The sequence below is a fragment of the Notamacropus eugenii genome, chromosome 4 (genome assembly GCF_028372415.1).
Source record: "Notamacropus eugenii isolate mMacEug1 chromosome 4, mMacEug1.pri_v2, whole genome shotgun sequence".
NCBI classification, from domain to species: domain Eukaryota; kingdom Metazoa; phylum Chordata; class Mammalia; order Diprotodontia; family Macropodidae; genus Notamacropus; species Notamacropus eugenii.
The window spans coordinates 436,211,668-436,231,201 of record NC_092875.1 but is presented as its reverse complement, the minus strand read 5'-3'; the positions used below and the strand labels follow the sequence as shown (position 1 = coordinate 436,231,201).

At 37.6% G+C, this 19,534-nt stretch overlaps 1 protein-coding gene across 3 annotated transcripts in view; it reads right to left on the bottom strand.

Annotated features, from left to right (window-relative positions):
- CCDC68 (coiled-coil domain containing 68) overlaps positions 1-19,534 on the bottom strand; it is a 91,441-nt gene that overhangs the window by 51,919 nt on the left and 19,988 nt on the right. For all 3 annotated transcript variants that reach the window (XM_072605997.1, XM_072605996.1, XM_072605998.1), the window contains one exon: positions 726-868. In XM_072605997.1, coding sequence (XP_072462098.1) covers positions 726-848 — 123 coding nt within the window. In that variant the 5' untranslated portion in view covers positions 849-868. The remainder of the gene's footprint in view (positions 1-725; positions 869-19,534) is intronic.

The following is a 19,534-nucleotide window of genomic DNA, read 5'->3' as shown; positions in this document are numbered from 1 at the left end:
ACCCTATTTGGGATTTCCTAGGCAAAGATACTTGGAGTGATTTGCCATTTCCTTCTCAAGTTCATTTTACAAATGAGGAAACCAAGGCAAACAGGATTAAGTGATTTGCCCAGGGTCATACGGTTAGTAAATGTTTGAGGGCAGATTTGTACTCAGGAAGATGAGCCTTCCTGACTCCAGACCCAGCACTCTAAACAGTAGTTACCTTGCTGACAAAGGACATCATACAAAACGTTACATAATCAAGTGCTAAGTGCCACAGAATTTCAAGTCTGGTCAGATTCAACCCTTTGGTCAGATTCAGTTGCTGCACTGATAAGAGCCTCTGTATTGTGAATTCCAGTCTTTCTACAGAAAGCATTTAACACCCCAGGACCAGAAAATAAGAATCTCTCAAAGGATCAAGTTGCATAAATTGATGCAGTGTAACTGCATATACCAGAGATAGAATAAAAAATTTTATTTCAAAATTAATATCTACTTAATTATTTGTGTTTAAAGTATAGAAGAGAAATTATAATAAATCACAGTAAAATTTTTAAAAATTATTTACATTTAATAAAAAATTTATTTGTGAATTGATATGCCTGGTTTTGCTCATTACAGAAATAATGTGATTGTGAGAAAACAAGTACTACTACATTTAGTGTCATGATAGAGAAGCTACAATAGTATTTAAAAATTAGCACAAAGCAAAACAGCAAGAATGAACATTTCCCATTTACCTTTTTCACATATTCTGTTTCTTCAATAATGTGGGCAGATGTGGATTCATATAATTCTAAATTTTCATCTTCTACCCGTGTGTCCTCCTGGAGTACTTCCTTAGTCATTGTTAAGGTTGCCATTTAGTGCCAATGTTATCACCCTATATTTAGGAAAAACAGAATTGGGTTAAATAAAAGGAATTTCTTTCTTTGAACATAGAAGATGCACCCAAATACAACAAAAAAAAGTTTGGGAAGTCACTTGTGTCTAAAAATCTAGAAATCAAAGCATGAAATGCATTTCCTCAAAATAATCATCACTAAAAATTCAGTATTTTAAGAACAATAGAGAAGATTTAGTATATTCTATTTAGTATATGATTATCAAAAGTCAAAAGAAAAGAAAAAAAAGTGAAATCTGGAAATGAACCATTAATGAACAGTTCAATTTGAACTCACAAAGAAAATGACGATCTTTACTAGTCTCACAATGAAAATAGACAGCCCCTGGCCCAGCCAAAGGCCTGTACTTCCTCTTTAACCTAGGAGGTAACCATTTTACTGTAAATATCCTAGGTACTAGGCATGTCTTTGTGTATTTCAATGGTGCTATTTGCTTTTAGCAAAAGGAGAGCAGAAAGGCCAGTATCTTTCTGTGTATTAAATTTTAGCCTACAAAGAACTTCTAAATTTTAGAAATACACAAAGAATCAATCAACAAATATTCAGTAAGGGCTTACTAAATGCTAGGTCCTGTAACAAGTCCTGAAAATACAAATAGGGTAAATAACATGGTCCCTGTCCTCATGGGGCAAATACTCTAATACCAAAGACAATATGTAAGTAATTATGCACACACAGAGTAGATAGGAAATGAGTTGACAGAAGAAAGTTAAAAAAACCAATATACTAATTAATGTTTCAGAACTACATGTTTATTCTGGGGAAGACAATGGATAAGAAAATGGAAGAAAGCTATACTATGCAATCTGGTTTTAATTTTTATTACCAATTTCTTCTTTTGTCCCTTGATTTCACTTCTTCTTTGTTCTTTCTTTTCCCTTGTTTAGTATTTTGTGTTATAAATCTGAACTTACCAATATTTAGCTCAAAGCTACCATGTAAATTGACAAAGATACAAGATGCTATTTCTTTATTATTCATATTCTTCATAATAAGGTTGACTGCATTCTAAAAATAAACAAATTTTAAAAACTGAGCCCATGAAAATGTTGAAAATCTTATAAACCTGTTCTATCATAAAAGTCAAAATACAAAATCTTTAGTATTTAAAGTTTTTTATCTAGAAATCAGAAACAGCGAGGAATCCCAATCCTTTGGCTGCTGAAATTAATTAGATCATCATGGAACAGAAACACCCTTAAATGAGAAGGGATAACTGCATTTGCTCCCTAGTTCCAAGGTCTCCTATCCAAGATCATCAAAATGAAATAAGAACTTTGTTTCAAGATCTATAGGCAGTACAAAGGGGTAACAGCCCCTGCTATTTTTGGCCTGGGCTATTTTACGGTACCCATTGTTCCTTTAAAAAAAGAAAAACAAACAAAAAAAGAGAACACATCTGCCAGTAGATGCTGAAGAACTGCCATGTGGCATAATTACTCTTGGGAAATTTCCAATTTGAGCTTCCTTTTCAGCCTGACCTAAATCACCCACATCAATTTTCCATCTAGATTAGCAACAGAAGCAGCAACAATTAACTATAGGTAGGAAGGTAGTTGTAATGTCTTAGATTAGTTCGATAAAGCAGAGTTGCCAACTGGTAGAAGTGATATCTCAGTATGAGGGCATTTGACTTCTGTGGAATACTCAAAACAGCTTTAAGAATAAATTAGCTTAGAAAAAGAAATCTGCAAGAACCACAGCCCATAATAACACAAATGATGACATTCACCCTCTACTGCCAAACCTATTCACAGAGCACCAGCCCTTTCTAATTGCTGCAACAAAGAGGAAGGAGAGAAGGTCTTGACTTGTAGGCATAGTTACCACTTACTCCAAACCAAGTATCAGGGAGAATGTTCCAAAAAAAAAAAAAAAAGACATTCCTTTTTTAAGACCCTACAAAAACACATTTTCCTTAAAATTGGCACTGTCTGGAAAAATCTGAAACATGTGGTCACCATAATGAAAGGGCTTCATAATTTAAGAAGGATATACCATGCAAAATACACTTATGATACTATTCGATCCTCTGTGGAATTGAACAAGACTTGCTGATTACAAACTCAGAGTCTTAGGTTTGGAAAGTGCTACAGAAATTAGAGATAAGTCCACTGTCATTTGATCTAACCAAATTAGGATCCCTAAAAACACAGAGACTCTGCTTGACAGCCAGCCTGGCAGAGTAGATCCTGTGCTAGGCTATGAGTAGGGAAGGCATAAGGAACTCCTGCCTCAGATGCTGGATGGGCTGTATGACTGTGACAAATCATTTCTATTTAATTATCTAAAAAGAACAAAATTCCATAGAAATAATAGGAATAGGAATAATAAAAATGCTAATTTCATTAGAAACAACTACAAAATGTAGAAAATATTTGAGAACCAATCCACCTAAGCACACACAAAAAAAAACTAGTCTAAATTAAATTATAAAATGTTCTTTAAAGGACAACCTAAACAGCTGGAGGAATATCCAGTGCTCATAGAGGTTTCATGACAATATAATAGAAAGGATATTACTGAAGCTAATTTACAGTTTTAACACTATGCCAGACTAAATATCAAAGGATACTTTGATGTTTGGACTCAATAAAATAACAACCAATTTCATTTGGAGAAACAAATGATTTAGAAAATCAAGGAAAATCATGAAAAAGTTAGGAGGGATGGGGTTATAGCATTTCCAGACTTTAAATCTGAGAATCAGTAATAAACAAACTCAATACCCAGGTTTCGATCACTGGAAAACATAAATTACTTAGGAAAAACTCCCTATTTAATTAAAACAGGGGGGGAACTATAAAGCAGTCTGACAGAAATTAGGTTTAGAGCAACATTTCACACCATATTCCACAACAAAATCAAAATTGATATACGTCCTTAGTATTAAAGATCATATCGCCAAAAACTTAAAAGAGGAAGAGATCATCTCCCTTTCACAACTATGGGCAGGAGAGGTTAGTTTCTTAACTAAACAAGGGATAGAGGTGATTACAGAAGATTAACTTAACTGATTACATGAAAAGCTTCTTCACAAATATAAATAATGCTAGGACAAGAAGGGAAGTAGCCAGATGAGAAACATCTCTTTGTACAAAATTTCTCCAATTAAAGGTTTGATATCCAAGAAATAGAGAAAAGCTAACAGATATACATGTATATGTGTGTGTATATATATGCACATATATAATATGCAAATATTAAATATTATACATGTATACTAAAGATAAAAGTCATTCTCAATAGATAGGTGATCAAAGGTTTTCAATACATGATCTTTAGAAGATTTGCAAACTATTAAGAAACATGAAGGAATGCTCCAAGTTACTAATAAGAGAAATGAAAATCAAAACAACTCTGAGGTTTCTGGCAGTAAACTTCAGATTGGTAAAGACAACTAAAGATGAGAAGAGTCAATTTTGGAAACATTTTAATAAGGTAGAAACATTAGTACATTGTTGGTAGACTTGTGCATCAGTGCAACCATTTTGGAATGCAATTTGGAATCATGCAAATAAAATTACTAAAATGCCCATATCCTTTGATCCAGACATTCCACTACTAATTTATTCCAAAGCACTGACAAAAATATAGTCTTCAAAACAAACAAACCCAGTCCTCATATACACCAAACTATAATATTTATAGTCTATCAATTAAGAAAGAGCTAAAAAAATTGTAGTACATGAATGAAATATATTATTACTGTGCTGTAAAAATAAAATGATACAAATAATAAATACAGATAACTAGGGTTGAAACCAACAATCAAATACTCAGCAAAACTGAGTATAATACTTCAGGGGGAAAAAATGGTTATTCAGTGAAATAGAGGACTGTCAAGCATTTTTGATGAAAAGACCACAGCTGAAAAGAAAATCTGATTTTCAAACACAAGAATCAAGAGAAGCATGAAAATGTAAACAGGAAAGAGAAATCACAAGGGATTTACTAAAGTTGAACTGTTTACATTCCTACATGGAAAGATAATATTTGTAACTCTTGAACCTTTTCTCAGTATCTGAGTAGTTGGAAGGATTATAGACACACACATATAGACAGAGAGAGAGAGAGAGAGACAGAGAGACAGAGAGAGAGAGAACAGGGTGAGTTGAATAGGAAGGGATCATATCTAAAAAAATAAAATTAAGGGGTGAGAGAGGAATATATTGGGAGGTGAAAGGGAGAAAAGGAATGGGGCAAATTATCTCTCATAAAACAGGCAAGAAAAAGCTTTTCCAATGGAGAGGAAAAGGGTGGAGGTGAAAGGGAAAAAGTGAAGCTTACTCTCATCACATTTGACTCAAGGAAGGAATAACATGAACACTCAACTTGGTATGAAAATCTGTCTTACACTACAGGAAAGTAGGGGAGAAGGGGATAAGCAGGTTGGGGGGATGATGGAAGGGAGGGCAAATAGGAGGAGGGAGTAATTAGAAATAAACACTCTTGGGGAGGGACAAGATCAAAAGCAAGAATAGAAGAAATGGGGGGCAGGATAGGATGGAGGAAAATATAGTCAGTCTTACACAACATGACTATTATGGAAGTCACTGCAAAACTATACACATATAGCCTATATTGAATTGCTTGCCTTTTCAGTGGGGATGGGTGGGGAGGGAGGAAGGAAGAGAAGTTGGAACTCAAAGTTTTAGGAATGAACATTGAGAATTGTTTTTGTGTACAACTGGGAAATAACAAATTCAGGTAATAGGGTATAGAAATTTATGTTGCCCTACAGGACAAGAGAAAAGATGGAGATAAGGAAATGGGAGGGGTGTTAGAAGGGAGGGCACATTGGTCGAAGGGGCAATCAATGCATGGCATTTTGGGAGGGGAGAGATGGGGAGAAAATCTGGAACTCAAAATTTTGTGGAAATGAATGCTGAAAGCTTAAAATAAATTTTAAAAAATAGAAAACACAGATGCTCCATCAGCCACCACCACACCATCCATACATGGAACCATCAGTTACAGAAGATGGAGAAATTTTGAATGCTGTGGACAAGTTCACTTATCCTGATAGTGTACTTTGCAGGGACATACACATTGACAATGAGGTTAACACATGCATTGTCAGAGCTAGCTCAGTGTTTGGGAGGCTCCAAAGAAAAGTTTGGGAGAGAAGAGGTATTAGAGTGACTACCAAACTGAAGGTCTACAGAGCACTGTGATGACCTCATTATTGTATGCCTATGAAACATGGACAATCTACCAGCGTCATGTCAGGAAACTGAATCACTTCCATTTGTACTGTATTAGCAAGATTCTTAGGATCACTGGCAGGATAAGGTACCAGACACTGAAGCCCTTGCTTGAGCTGAACTGTCAAGTATTCAAACTATGCTTCAGAGAACACAACTCCAATGGGCTGGTCAGGCTGATCGAATGCAAAATGTATGCCTGCCAAAAAGACCATCTTGTGGAGAACTCATATGGGGCAGATGATCACATGGTGGTCAGAAGAAGTGATACAAGGATACTCTCAAGCAATACAAGATCTCTCTCAAGAACTTTGGATTTGACTGTGCAACATGGGAGACACTGGCACAGGACCACTCAGCATGGTGTGCCCACATCAGAAAGGGTGCTGTGCTCTATGAGCAAAGCAGAATTGAGACAGCACAAAGTAAATGTAGGATGCGCAGATTTGGAGTATCCACTCCAAATATTCACACAAACTATCCGTGTCCAACCTGTGGTAGAGTATTCCGAGCTTGTACTGGTCTGATCAGCCACAGTTGGACACACTGAAACTTCACATTATCATGGTGATGTCATTTTGGTCCTCTTTGAAAATGAAGGACAACAACCAACGACCCAGTTTTTGTCACAAAATAGGAGAGAATAGAGAATAAATCAATCTTAGGAAGTGAAGGTCAATAATGAACAAAAAACCACTAGAGGTTTTTTTAAGATTTTAAATATATTTATTGATAATTTTTTTCATTGTCTACATGTATTTGTCCCTCTTACTCATAACTGTCCTTACAACAAAAGAGAGAGACAAAGATATATATAGACAGGGAAAAACAAACTTGAGACAAAGAAGAAAAAAAATGAGACAGAGACAACGAATGACAGCGAGAGAGACAAACACAAAAGGAAAAAACAGTGAGACAAAGAGAGATAAAGAGACAGAGGCACAGAGGCAGAGAGGGAAATACACAGAAAGACAGAGACAGACAGAAACAGAGAAAGAGAGAGAGAGAAAATGAACAAGATCAGCAAAAGTAACCAACACATCAAAAATGTTTGACATTATCTTAAGTAATCCATGCCACAGCACCTCTCCTCTCCACCCCCATCCCACCCCTACAAAGGGAAGAAGTATCTTTAATTTCACAGCATGAAATTTTCATTGTTTTGTGGTGGCTATTTTTTCCATCTATACTACTGTAGCAATTAGTTAATTACACACATACACACACACACACACATATATATTTCTGTAAATGAGCCCTTTTTGGTATATGTCACTCTGAGTAGTAAAAGTGGCTAAGGAGGGCCTTCCCCTTCCCAATAGAAATGGTCAGTTACATCTCTCTAACCACAAATGTCTTCAACCATGGCACTTGACTTTGAGTAAAATCTTCCCTTTGGCCACTGTCATTTCTAAGGACAGTGATACAGCCCCAATTCTGTTCAAACTCTACCTTTTGGGAAGTTTACACAAATGTATTAATTAGAAGATGTTCTAACTAATGCTAACAACCATAAAATTTCATGTCCTACTGGAAAGAGAGGTGGATTTGGCTAGGCACCATGACAGATTCCCAGTCTAAGTGAAATGGTGACCAGTGGAAGGAAAGGCTCTAATCAGTTCACTCCCCATTTGCTGTTGCTACTTACTCAGATTCCCCACTTGAAGAAAGGTGCAACTTCAATGGAATCCGGCTCAATCCACTTCAATTCTTTATTTCTACAATCTTTGTAACACTGCCTATTTCTACATGGGTATAATGGCAATTTAAATAGGAAGACCTTTCCCACTCATTAATCAGCTCATATGACCTGCTTAAATCATATGGAAGCCTAAGTCAGATGTGGTGGGAAAAGCTTGCTGAATGGGTGGAACAGGAAGGGTAAAGCACAACTGGGAGGAAGTTGATGACAGCAGTTAGGATGGAGGGAGAAAAGGACACAGGCAGGCACAGCTAGGCTCATGAGTGTTTTTTTGTTTATGGGAAGGCCTCTGGGGGGGGGGGGGTGGAGATGGTGGGGAATCTTGGGAATAGCTTTGTCCCCTGCAGTGCTAATGTGTATTGATTTCTTGGTTACTATGATGGATTTGGTTTTCTGGTGTATGAAAAAATGTTTTTCTTCTGTCTTCTATATGGAGAGTCTGTTATACTTTGCAATTTAGAACTATGCCAGCATATTGATAGTTGCCCTCAATGTTGTGAATATTGCCTTGGCAATACATTCGATTATTGTTTTCTTATTTCTTTTACAAATATGTTTGAAAAATATCAATAAGCAAGAATATTTCCTCATACAAAAAATATAGGATTGCATGATACTGTAATTCTCTATTATGTATATAACTTTTGTAAAAGTAGGAGGTAATATATTTAACTTAGTAGTTTCAACATTGCCCTTGCTTCCTTGTTGCTCCCCTGAATTCTCCTTTTTCTCTCTTTTTGAACTATCTCATTGATGCTCCTTTCTTTCTTTTCCTTTTTTTTTTGATATCACTACTCCCTCAACAAATCCCTTCCACAGCTTTCCTCCTTTGCATGTCCCACAACCCACAAATAAAAGCCTTCCTTTGTAACAAATAAATATATTAAAAACAACAGTGGATTCAGACATTGGGCATGCCTCATCCTGTCCTTCTAGTCCATTAACCCCGCAAAGTGAAAAGTATGGTTTCTAAGCAGCCTTCTGGAGTTGTTTGAGCCATGGTCCTAATAATCATAATTCTTCAGTATCCCACAATTCTGCTCATTTCACTCTCTATAAGTTCAAATTAATCCTTTTAGCATGCATTTCTTTTGGCATTTTGCATGCCAGAATTATACTTATTATTCCATCGCCAACTATGCCATAATTTTTTCAGCCATTCCTCAATTTATGGGCAGCCCTTTGTTTTCCCATTGTTTGCTATAACAAAACATAATGTTATATTTTTGGATGTACAGGTTTATTTCCCTCCTTCTTTGATCTCTGGGAGTGTATTACTACAGTAGTGGTATCAGTGAGTCAAAAGATACATACAGTTTAGTGACTTTGGGGGTATAGTTTCACATTACTTTCCAGAACAGCTACCAGGGATGGGGAACCTGTGGCCTTGAGGCCACATGTAACCCTCTAGATCCTTAGATGCTGCCTTTTAACTGAGGCCAAGTTTTTTGTTTTTTTTTTTAATTTATTTTTAATTTTCAACACTCACTTCCACAAGATTTTGAGTTCCGAATTTTGTCCCCATCTCTCCCCTCCACCTAATGCAAGACATCATGCTTTGTGATTACTCCTTCCCCCATCTGCCCTCCCTTCTATCACACCTCTTCTTTCTCTCATACCCCTCTCCTCCATTTTCCAGTAAGGCAAGATAGATTTCTATACCCCATTGCCTGTATGTCTTATTTTCCAGTTGCATGTAAAAACAATTTCTAACATGCATCTTTAAAACCTTGAGTTCTAACTTCTCTCCCTTTCTTTCTCCCCATCTATCCCCACTAAGAAGGCATGCAATTTGATATAGGATATACATATGTAGTCATGCAAAACACTTCCATAACAGTCATGCTGTGAAAGACTAATTATATTTCCTTCCATCCTATCTTATCCCCACATTTATTCTACCCTCTCTCCTGTCCCTCTTAAAAAGTGCTTACCCCTAATTACTCCCTCCTCCTTTCCTTTGCCCTCCCTTCCATCATCCCAACCAAACCCTCCTCCCACTTATCCCCTTCCCCTCTACTTTCCTGTAGTGTAAGATAGATTTTCATACCAAACTGAGTGTGTGTGTTATTCCCTCCTTAAGCCAAATCCAATGAGAGTAAGGTTCACTATTTCCCTCTAACCTCCCCCTTCTTCCCCTCCATCGAAAAATCATTTTTTGCCTCTTTTGTGAGAGATAATTTACCCCATTCTATTTCTCCCTTTCTCTTTTCCCAATATATTCCTCTCTCACCCCTTAATTTTATTTTTTTAGATAATACTTCTTCATATTCAATTCACCCTATGCCCTCTGTCTATACGTATATAATCCCTCCAACTACCCTAATAGTGAGACATGTCTTAAGAGTTACAAATATTATCTTTCCATGTAGGAATGTAAACAGTTCAACTTTATTAAGTTCCTTATGATTCCTCTTCCCTGTTTACCTTTCCATGGTTCTCTTGATTCTTGTGTTCAAAAGTCAAATTTTCCATTCAGTTCTCATCAAGAATGCTTGAAAGTCCTCTATCTCACTGAATGATCATTTTTCCACCTGAAGTATATTCAGTTTTGCTGGGTAGGTGATTCTTGGTATTAACCTTAGCTCCTTTGACCTCTGGAATATCACATTTCAAGCCCTTTGATCCCTATATGTAGAAGCTGTTAGACCTTATGTTATCCTGAATGTTTCCACAATAATCGAATTATTTCTTTCTGGTGGCTTGCAATATTTTCTCCTTGGCCTGGGAGCTCTGGAATTTCATTACAATATTCCCAGGAGTTTTCCTTTTGGGGATCTCTTTCAGGAGGTGATTGATGGATTCTTTCAATATCTATTTTACCCTCTTATTCCAGAATATCAGGGCAATTTTCCTTGATAATTTCTCGAAAGATGATGTAAAGGCTCTTTTCTTGATCAGGGTTTTCAGGTAGGCCAATAATTTTTCAATTGTCTCTTCTGGATCTACCTTCCAGGTCAGTTGTTTTTCCAGTGAGATATTTCACATTGTCTACTATTTTTTCATTCCTTTGATTTTGTTTTATAATTTCTTGATTTTTCATAAAGTCATTAACTTCCTTCTGCTCTACTCTAATCTTTAAGAGATGATTTTCTTCAGCAAGCTTTTGGACTTCCTTTCCCATCTGGCCAATTCTGCTTTTTAAGTCTTTCTTCTCATTGGCTTTTTGGATCTCTTTTGCCATTTGGGTTGCTCTCTTTTTTAAGGTGTTATTTTCTTCAGCATTTTGGGTCCCCTTTAGCAAGCAGTTAACTCATTTTTCATGATTTTCTTGCATCACTCTCATTTCTCTTTCCAATTTTTCCTCTGCTTCTCTTACTTGATTTTCAAAATCCTTTTTGAGCTCTTCCATGGCCTAACAGGCTTTGGATGTAGGAGTTTTGACTTTGTTGCCTTCTTCTGTTTGTTTATTTTGGTCTTCCTTGTTACCAAAGTAAGATTCTATAGTCTGATTCTTTTCCAGTTTTTGCTCATTTCCCTAGCCATTTACTTGACTTCTGAGCTCTTTGTGTAGGTAATCCTCTGTTTCCAGTGGGGGTGGGAGGGTGTACTGTCATTTGCTCGATCCGTCCCCCCTCCACAATCTATGGGCCTAGAGCTCCAGAAGCAGCTGCTGCCACTGCCCCTGCTGCGACTGTGGCTGCTGCAGGCTACTCTGCACCTTTTGCCACCCTGGGGCAGGGTGAGACCATGCTACTTTCTTACACAGGTGCGACATGTTTTTTCCACTGACCTTCCAATGTGCCCTCAGTGTTTTGGGGTTGTAAAGCCAGGAAACAACCACAGGTACCAGACATTCAGTCTGCCCAAGGTCTGCTCAGGTCCTGTCTATGCTGGGGTAATCCACACTGGACTGCATCCTGATCCCAGCACTGTGTGATAGACACTTCCTTTGCTTCATTCCATCATTCTGTGGTTTCTGCAGCTCTATTTGCCTGGGCTTGGGAAAGAGCTCTAGCAAGTCTCTGCTTCTGTTCTGCTATTTTGGCTCTGCCCCCTGAGGCCAAGTTTTACAGAACAAATATGTTTATTAAGGGGATTTGTTTTGTGAAGTTTGAATTCAGTTATAGAACTGCACTTGAGGACCTAGGGGGCCACATGTGACCTCAGGGTGACAGGTTCCCCATCCTTGAGCTAGACCAATTCATAACTTCACCAGCAATATACCTGAGACACTTTTAACAACATAAGTATATGTTGTTATAAGATATTATAAATAATGTCTACCATTTATGGAGTGTTTTAAGTTTTCTGAAGCACTGCATATATATCATTTCATTCAATCCTCACAATAGCCCTGGGAAATAGGTAATGTTATTACCTCTATTTTACATATGAAGAAAGTGAGACTGAAAATGTTATATTCTGGGGTCACAAAATTCAGAAGTGTCTGCAGCCCAGATGTTCCTGACTGAAGAGTCTAGCACTCTTAATCATCTAGCTTACCACCACCCCTCCTAAATTTTCCTTAGTTCAATACAAAGTTTTTTCTGACTAAAATCATGCAGTTCAAAAAAACTACTATGTAGCCAGAGCTGTAAAGAAGAAATTCATTGGTATAATGCAACTTAGCAAGGAGACGTATCTACTTTTAGTAATTACTGGTGAACAAGTCCCTAAGCAAGAACTTACTTCCTGGTACTTTTCATTTACACTAGTTTAGCAGAAATCAATGAATCTCATTAATAAGACAAACAGTGAGGCACAGAGTTTTAGTTCTTCCTCTTTCAGGCTTCAGGGAAGGAAGGGTACTATTCCCTTGTATATTACTGAACAAGAGAAATTGACACATGAGAAGTGATATAAAAGACACCATTTAGGACATGTATCAGAAGGGAAATGCAGTTGTGTAGTGACAATAAAGAATGGAAGGCTACACAAATGCCACAAGACATTAAAAGAACAGAGGAAGGCCTCCACTGCCTTGGATATATCCTCTATGGGTGACTTGAGCAAAGACATAGGCAAAAATCAAACAGAATCATAAAGCAAAGATGAGATAAAATTTGGAAGGGGAAGCAGAAATACTCCCAATGATGAAGCACCACATCTAACCAAGTAGAGAAATAATTTCCACTTTAAATATTATATCTATGACAATTTCAACTTTTTAAAAACCATCATCATATTCCACACTATATTGTTGCCAATATTGCTCCAAGAAGAGATTTCAGAGTTCTGACTTTCCTTTCAAATGAGTCACTCTTCTGATCATTTAAGCAAGGATCGGTAAAGCCTTAAGCTGATGATGCAAGGGGTATGCTGGAGCCAGCTGATTAAAAACTCAAGAATTGATTATCATATTTTCAGCATGAGCATTCATGCCTCATAAATGAGCAAATGTATAAATCAGGGCTTGATTTGTTTTGTTGTCTAGACCATTGGTATCAGACTCAAATAGAAACCTAGATCCCTGCTAGCCACAAACTGACTTAGAAAAACACAAATTAGTATTATCTCTGTTGTGTTGCATTTTTATTTATTTTGTTAAGCATTTCTCATATGAATTTTAATCTGGTCCTGTCAAAAGAGTTTTCAAGAGTTCTGAGTTTGATACTTCTGGGTAAACTTAAGAAAATGATTGAGAAAATGTTAATAACGCAGATGAAATGGATTGTTGAATGCCATGTTAGACACTTACCAGCATGTCCTGGCTGACTTAATAACATTCAATAAAAGAAGTACAACTTTTTGTGAGGGAAAGGGAGGGGAACAGATATTTGATGAGGGCAAAAAAACCACAAAAAAACCAATGACACATGATCCTTTAATGACAAGTCTAGCTCTTTTCATGACACAAACTAGGATGGAAACTGATCCTACCTCATGACTTTGTATAGACATAGAAGCTTTGTCTTAATACCTCTGAAGACACAAAACTCCTGCTAATATGATGAAACTAGGAATAAATGGAGCCCTTCTTAAAACACGTAGGATCTATCTAAAACCAAGAACAAGCATTATCTATTATGGGGAAATAAACTTAAAGCCTTCCCAATAAAACCAGGGGTGAAAAAAAGATGCCCATTATCACCACTATTATTCAATATTATTTTAGAAATTATAGGTATAGCAATAAGACAAGAAAAAGAAATAGAATAAAAATAGGAAATAAGGAAGCAACGCAATCACTCTTTACAGATAATATGGCAGTACACTTAGAGAATACTAGACATCAACTGAAAAACTAGTTGAAACAACTTTAGCAAAGTTGCAGGATATAAAATAAACCATCAGCATTTCTATATGCTACCAACAAAATCCAGAAGAAAGAGATAGAAAAAGAAATTCCATTCATAATAACAACAGACAATAGAAAATACTTGGGAGTCTACCTATCAAAACAAACTCAGGGACTATATGAACACAATTATAAAACACTTTTCACACAAATAAAGACAGACCTAAACAACTAGAGAAATATTAATTGTTTATGTGTAGGCTGAATCAATTTAAAAGTGAAAATTCTACACTAGGTTAATTTACTTATTCAGTGCCATACCAAACAAATTGCTAGAGAATTAATTTATAGAGTTAGAAAAAATAATAACAAAATTCATCTGGAAGAACATAAACTCAAGAATATCATGAGAATCAATGAAAAAAATGTGAAGGAAGGTGGCTTAATAATAACAGATTTCAAACTATATTACAAAGTGGTAATCATGAAAACAATCTAGTACTGAGTAAGAAATAGAGTGGATTACCAGAATAGAATAGAACCACACTACATAGTACTAAATGGCCATAGTACTCTACTGTTCAGTAGACCGAAGATCCAAGCTTTGGGGGTAAGAACTCATAATTTGACAAAAACTGTTGGGAAAACTGGAAAGCAGTTTGGAAGAAAGCAAGCATAGACCAACATCTGACATCATATAACAAGATAAGGTCAAGATAGATAAATGATTTTCACATAAAGGATGAAATAAGTAAATTAGGGGAACATGGAAAAATGTACCTGTCAAATCGATGGCTAAGAGAAGAGGTTATACATAAAATTTTAAAGATTTTGCAGCCAAAATTAGAAAGAAAGCAGGAAATGGGGGGATGGGGGAGGTAGGTAGGAATTAGGTAGGAATTTCTCCAATAAACACTAATTTCGCAAATATGTAGAGAACTGAGTCAAATTTATAAGACTATAAGTCATTCTCCAATTGATAAATAGTTAAAGGATATAAACAGGCAATTTTCAGAATAAGAAACTAAAGCCATCCATAGACATATGAAAAATGCTCTAAATAACTACCGATTAGAGAAAAGCAAATTAAAACAACTCTGGGATACCACCTCACACAAATAAGACTGGCTAACATGACAGAAATGGAAAATGAAAAATACTGGAGGGGATGTGGAAAAATTGAGACACTAATGCAATGCTGGAGTTGTGAATTAGCTCAATCATTCTGGAGAGCCCAAAGAAATATACAACTGTACTTAGCCATTGACCCGGCAATACTACTACTAGATCTGTATCTCAAAGTTTTGAATTAAGAGATTTATAAGAGTAATAGAAAGCCTCTCCCCTCAATCCAGTCACATGAGGTTTTGTTATTCCTTTTCACAAGACTTGTTGTTTTGGCCAGTGTATTAGCAACCACACGAGCACACAGGGTGGGCTGCTAGAACAGATTCTTTGATCTGCTTTGCTAAAGGAAGTAGCTTTACATGGGTCAACAATCCTATTTTAGAAAGAAGTGAGTATAAAAAAATACAAGTGGGGGGGGCAGAGCCAAGATGGTGGAGTAGAAGGACAGACATGTTCTAGCTCTACCCCCAAAGCCCATAAAATACCTGTAAAAAATGTCTCTAAACAAATTATAAAGCAGCAGAAGCCACAAAATGACAGAGTGAAAGAGATTTCCAGCACAAGACAGCCTGGAAGGCCAGCAGGAAAGGTCTATTGCACCAGGCCTGGAGCAGATTGCAGCCCAGCCTTGGCCATGCAGTGCAGCGGGGACAGGACTGGAGCAGGTTTCAGGGCACAGAATCACAGGTAGCAGCTGTAGTTCCCAGATTTCTCAACCCACAAATGCCACAGACAGTTTCAAAGATCAGTGAGAAAGATCTTTCACCTGGGTGAGAAGGGAGAGTGGAGGGAGGGGGGTGGCAGCCCTAACCCCAGGGCAGTGGTAGCCATAGCAGCATTCATTTTTGGAGCCCTCAGCCTAAAGACCCTGGCAGAATCAAGTAGCCAATCTGAGTCTCAATCCTGAGTGGCAGTCCTGGGGTGAGGAAGAGCACTGGTGTGGTGGAGCTAATGGAGGTTCTGGAGAGGGAATTCTACTCTCTGATCCTAGGCAAAAAAGCTTGTGGTTGCCCCCAGACAAGAGCACAGGCCAGAAGAGCGGTAAACTCCTCTCCCTTGATCGTGCCACCTAGGAGGAACTGAGAACTTATACATCCCTAGAGTATACCCTCCACTTGAAAAAGGACTCAAAAGTCAAGTAACTGGCTGGGAAAATGCCCAAAAAAGGGAAAAAATAAGACTATAGAAGATTACTTTCTTGGTGAACAGGTATTTTCTTCCAGCCTTTCAGATGAGGAAGAACAAAGCATATCATCAGAGGAAGACATCAAAGCAAAGGTTTCTACATCCAAAACCTCCAAAAAATATATGCAATGGTCTCAGGCCATGGAAGACCTCAACAAGGATTTTCAAAATCAAGTAAGAAAGATAGTGGAAAAATTGGAAAGAGAAATAAGAGTGATGCAAGAAAATCACGAGAAGCGAGTCAACAGCTTGCTAAAGGAGACCCCAAAAAAATGCCGAAGAAAATAACACCTTGAAAAACAGACTAACCCAAATGGCAAAGGAGTTCCAAAAAGTCAATGAGGAGAAGAATGCTTTAAACATCAGAATAGGCTAAGGGGAAAAGGAGGTTCAAAAGCTCACTGAGGGGGTGAAGCCAAGATGGGAGAGTGAGAGCAACTACTCATCTAAACTCTTAGACAAACTCCCTCAGATACCTCTAAAAAGAGAATCTGACCAAATTTTGGAGGTGTAGAATCCAAAATGAGACAGACTGTGGCAGTTTTACAGCACAGGACAGACTGAAAGATCAGCAGGAAGAATCTTTTCCACGGGGGTGGAAGAACTCACAACTCACAGCACACAGCACAGTGCCTCCCAGCCGTGGCAGGACCAAGCAGGAAAGCCCCGGGGCAGTCTGACAAGCAGCAGCACAGCGGGATAGCAGCTCAGGGTGAGAGACAAGCAGAGCCAAATGAGTGACAGCCATGGATGAAGCCCCAGGAATTTCTGCAGCAGCTGCTCCTGAGACATTCAGCTCACAGATTAAATGTCTGTAAGTCACCTAGTTGAACTTCCAAGAGCCAAAATGGCAGAGTGATTGGTAAATGCTCTTTCCCCCTCCCCTAACTGACCTTGAAAGAATCATAAAATATTTCCCCAGAAAAATCCTAGATCAGTGGGATCAGCAGAAGGGGTGTCTCATAACACCTGAGGGTAGGAATATTCTTCTTACTGTGGCAACAGCCCCACTTCAGCAAACCAGAGGAGAGGAGCTCTGGAGCCCAGGGGAGTAGAGCCTTGCACTAGGACCCAGGTGTGCCTCAGCACTCCAGGGGAAACGGAAAGGCAGCCAGGATCACCAAACTCTGAGCTTGCCTCTGCTCTAGCTCAGCTGAGGAGATCCCCTATGACCAGACCACCCCTCCCCCACACTTAAAAGCTAGCTCCAGGGTTAATCCAGGCAAATACAAACAGAATTCACCTGCCTTCACTTTCTCACACCAGCCAGCTCAGCACCAGGTTCTTTAGCTTCTAGCTGAAAGAACCAGAGGCCACAACACACAAAACTTCACCATCAAAAGCAAGAAGCAAAGGAGGAAGGAAAAGACCATAGAATCTTTCTATGGGGGTTAGGACCAAAACATAAGTACCAAAGAGGTCAGTATTGAGACAGTATTCAGAAACTTCAGAAGGGACTATGAGCTGGTAGCAAGCACAAAAAGCACTCCTGGAACAGATGAAGAAGGAAATAGAAGAAAAAAATGACAAATCATTTTAAAAGTATGAAAAAAGAATTAACTGAAGAGAATAGCTCTTTAAGAAGGAAAATTGAACAAATGGAAAAGGAAGCACAAACCCTAACTGGGAAAATTGGACAAATGGAAAAGTACAAAAACTAACTGGTGAAAATAATTTCTTAAAAGTAATAATTGAACAGATGGAAAAGGAGATGCAAAAGTTGATTGAAGAAAACAATTTCATGAAAATTGGAATTGGACAAGTAGAAGCAAATGACTCTATAAGACATCAAGAATCAGTCAAAGAAAAACTGAAGAGTAAAAAGATAGAAGAAAATGTAAAATATCTAATTGGAAAAACAACAGACCTGGAAAATAGATCCAGGAGAGAAAATTTAAGAATTATTGGCCTACCAGAAAGCCGTGATTAAAAAAAGAGTTTGGACAATATCTTCCAAGAAATCATCAAGGAAAACTGCCCAGAAGTGCTAGACTCAGAGGGCAAAATAGTCATCAAAGAAATCCACCATTCACCTCCCAAAAGGAATCTCAAACTAAAAACACCAAGAAATATTGTTGCCAAATTCCAGAACTATCAACTGAAGGAGAAAATACTATAGGCAGCTAGAAAGAAACCATTCAAATATCGAGGAGCTACAGTCAGTATCACACAGGACCTTTCAGCTTCTACATTAAATGATCAAAGGAATTGGAATATGACATTCCATAAGGCAAAGGAGTTGGGACTACAACCAAGGATCAATTACCCAGCAAAGTTCAGCATAACATTTCAGGCAAAGAGATGGACATTCAATGAAATAAGGGATTTCCAGACCTTCCTGATAAAAAGGCCAGAACTCAAGAGAAAAATCGATTTTCAAACACAGGTCTCAAAAGAGGCATAAAAAGGTAAACAGGGGAAAACAAAACTTGTTACTCAATTAGGGCAAACTGTTTACCTCCATATAAGGGAAGATGATATTTGTTAATCTTGAGAATTGTACATCTATTATGAAATATAAAAGGCATACACAGAGATAGAGGGAATGAGTACAAAGTAAATTATGTGATTATAAAAATGTGATTTAAGCATGCAAAGGGATTGTAACAGGAGATGTGAAAAGGAGGAAGCAGAAAATGATAAATTACATCACAGGAAGAAATATAAAATCATATTACAGTAGAGGGAAAGAGGGGAGGGAGATGAGCATTTTTTGAGAAGTACTCTCATCTGATTTGGTCAAGGAGGGAACAACAAACTTAATTAAGTATATAAATCTAACTAGCTCTATAGACAGTAGGAGGACAAGGGTGAAATAAAGGGGAGGGGAAGGCAAAAGGGAGGGAAGAAGTAGTAAGGGTAAAGGGCAGTAAAAGGGAGGGTGGTGGAAAGAAGTAAGGGAAGACTGAGGGAGATGGTGGTCAAAAATTAAAACTCTATTATGGAGGGGAAGGGAGAAGGGAGAACTAAAAGCACAAACGGGGAGAAAGAGGACGGAGGGAAAGACACAGATAGTAATCATAACCGTGAATATGAATAGGATGCATTCTCCCATAAAACGGAGATGGATAGCAGAATGGATTAAAAGCCATAATCTAACAATATGTTGTTTACAAGAAACACATTTGAAATGGGGGGATACACACAGGGTAAAGGTAAAAGGTTGGAGCAGAATATATTGTGCTTTAGCTGATGTAAAAAAAGTAGGGGTAGCAATCCTAATCTCAGAGAAAGCAAAAGC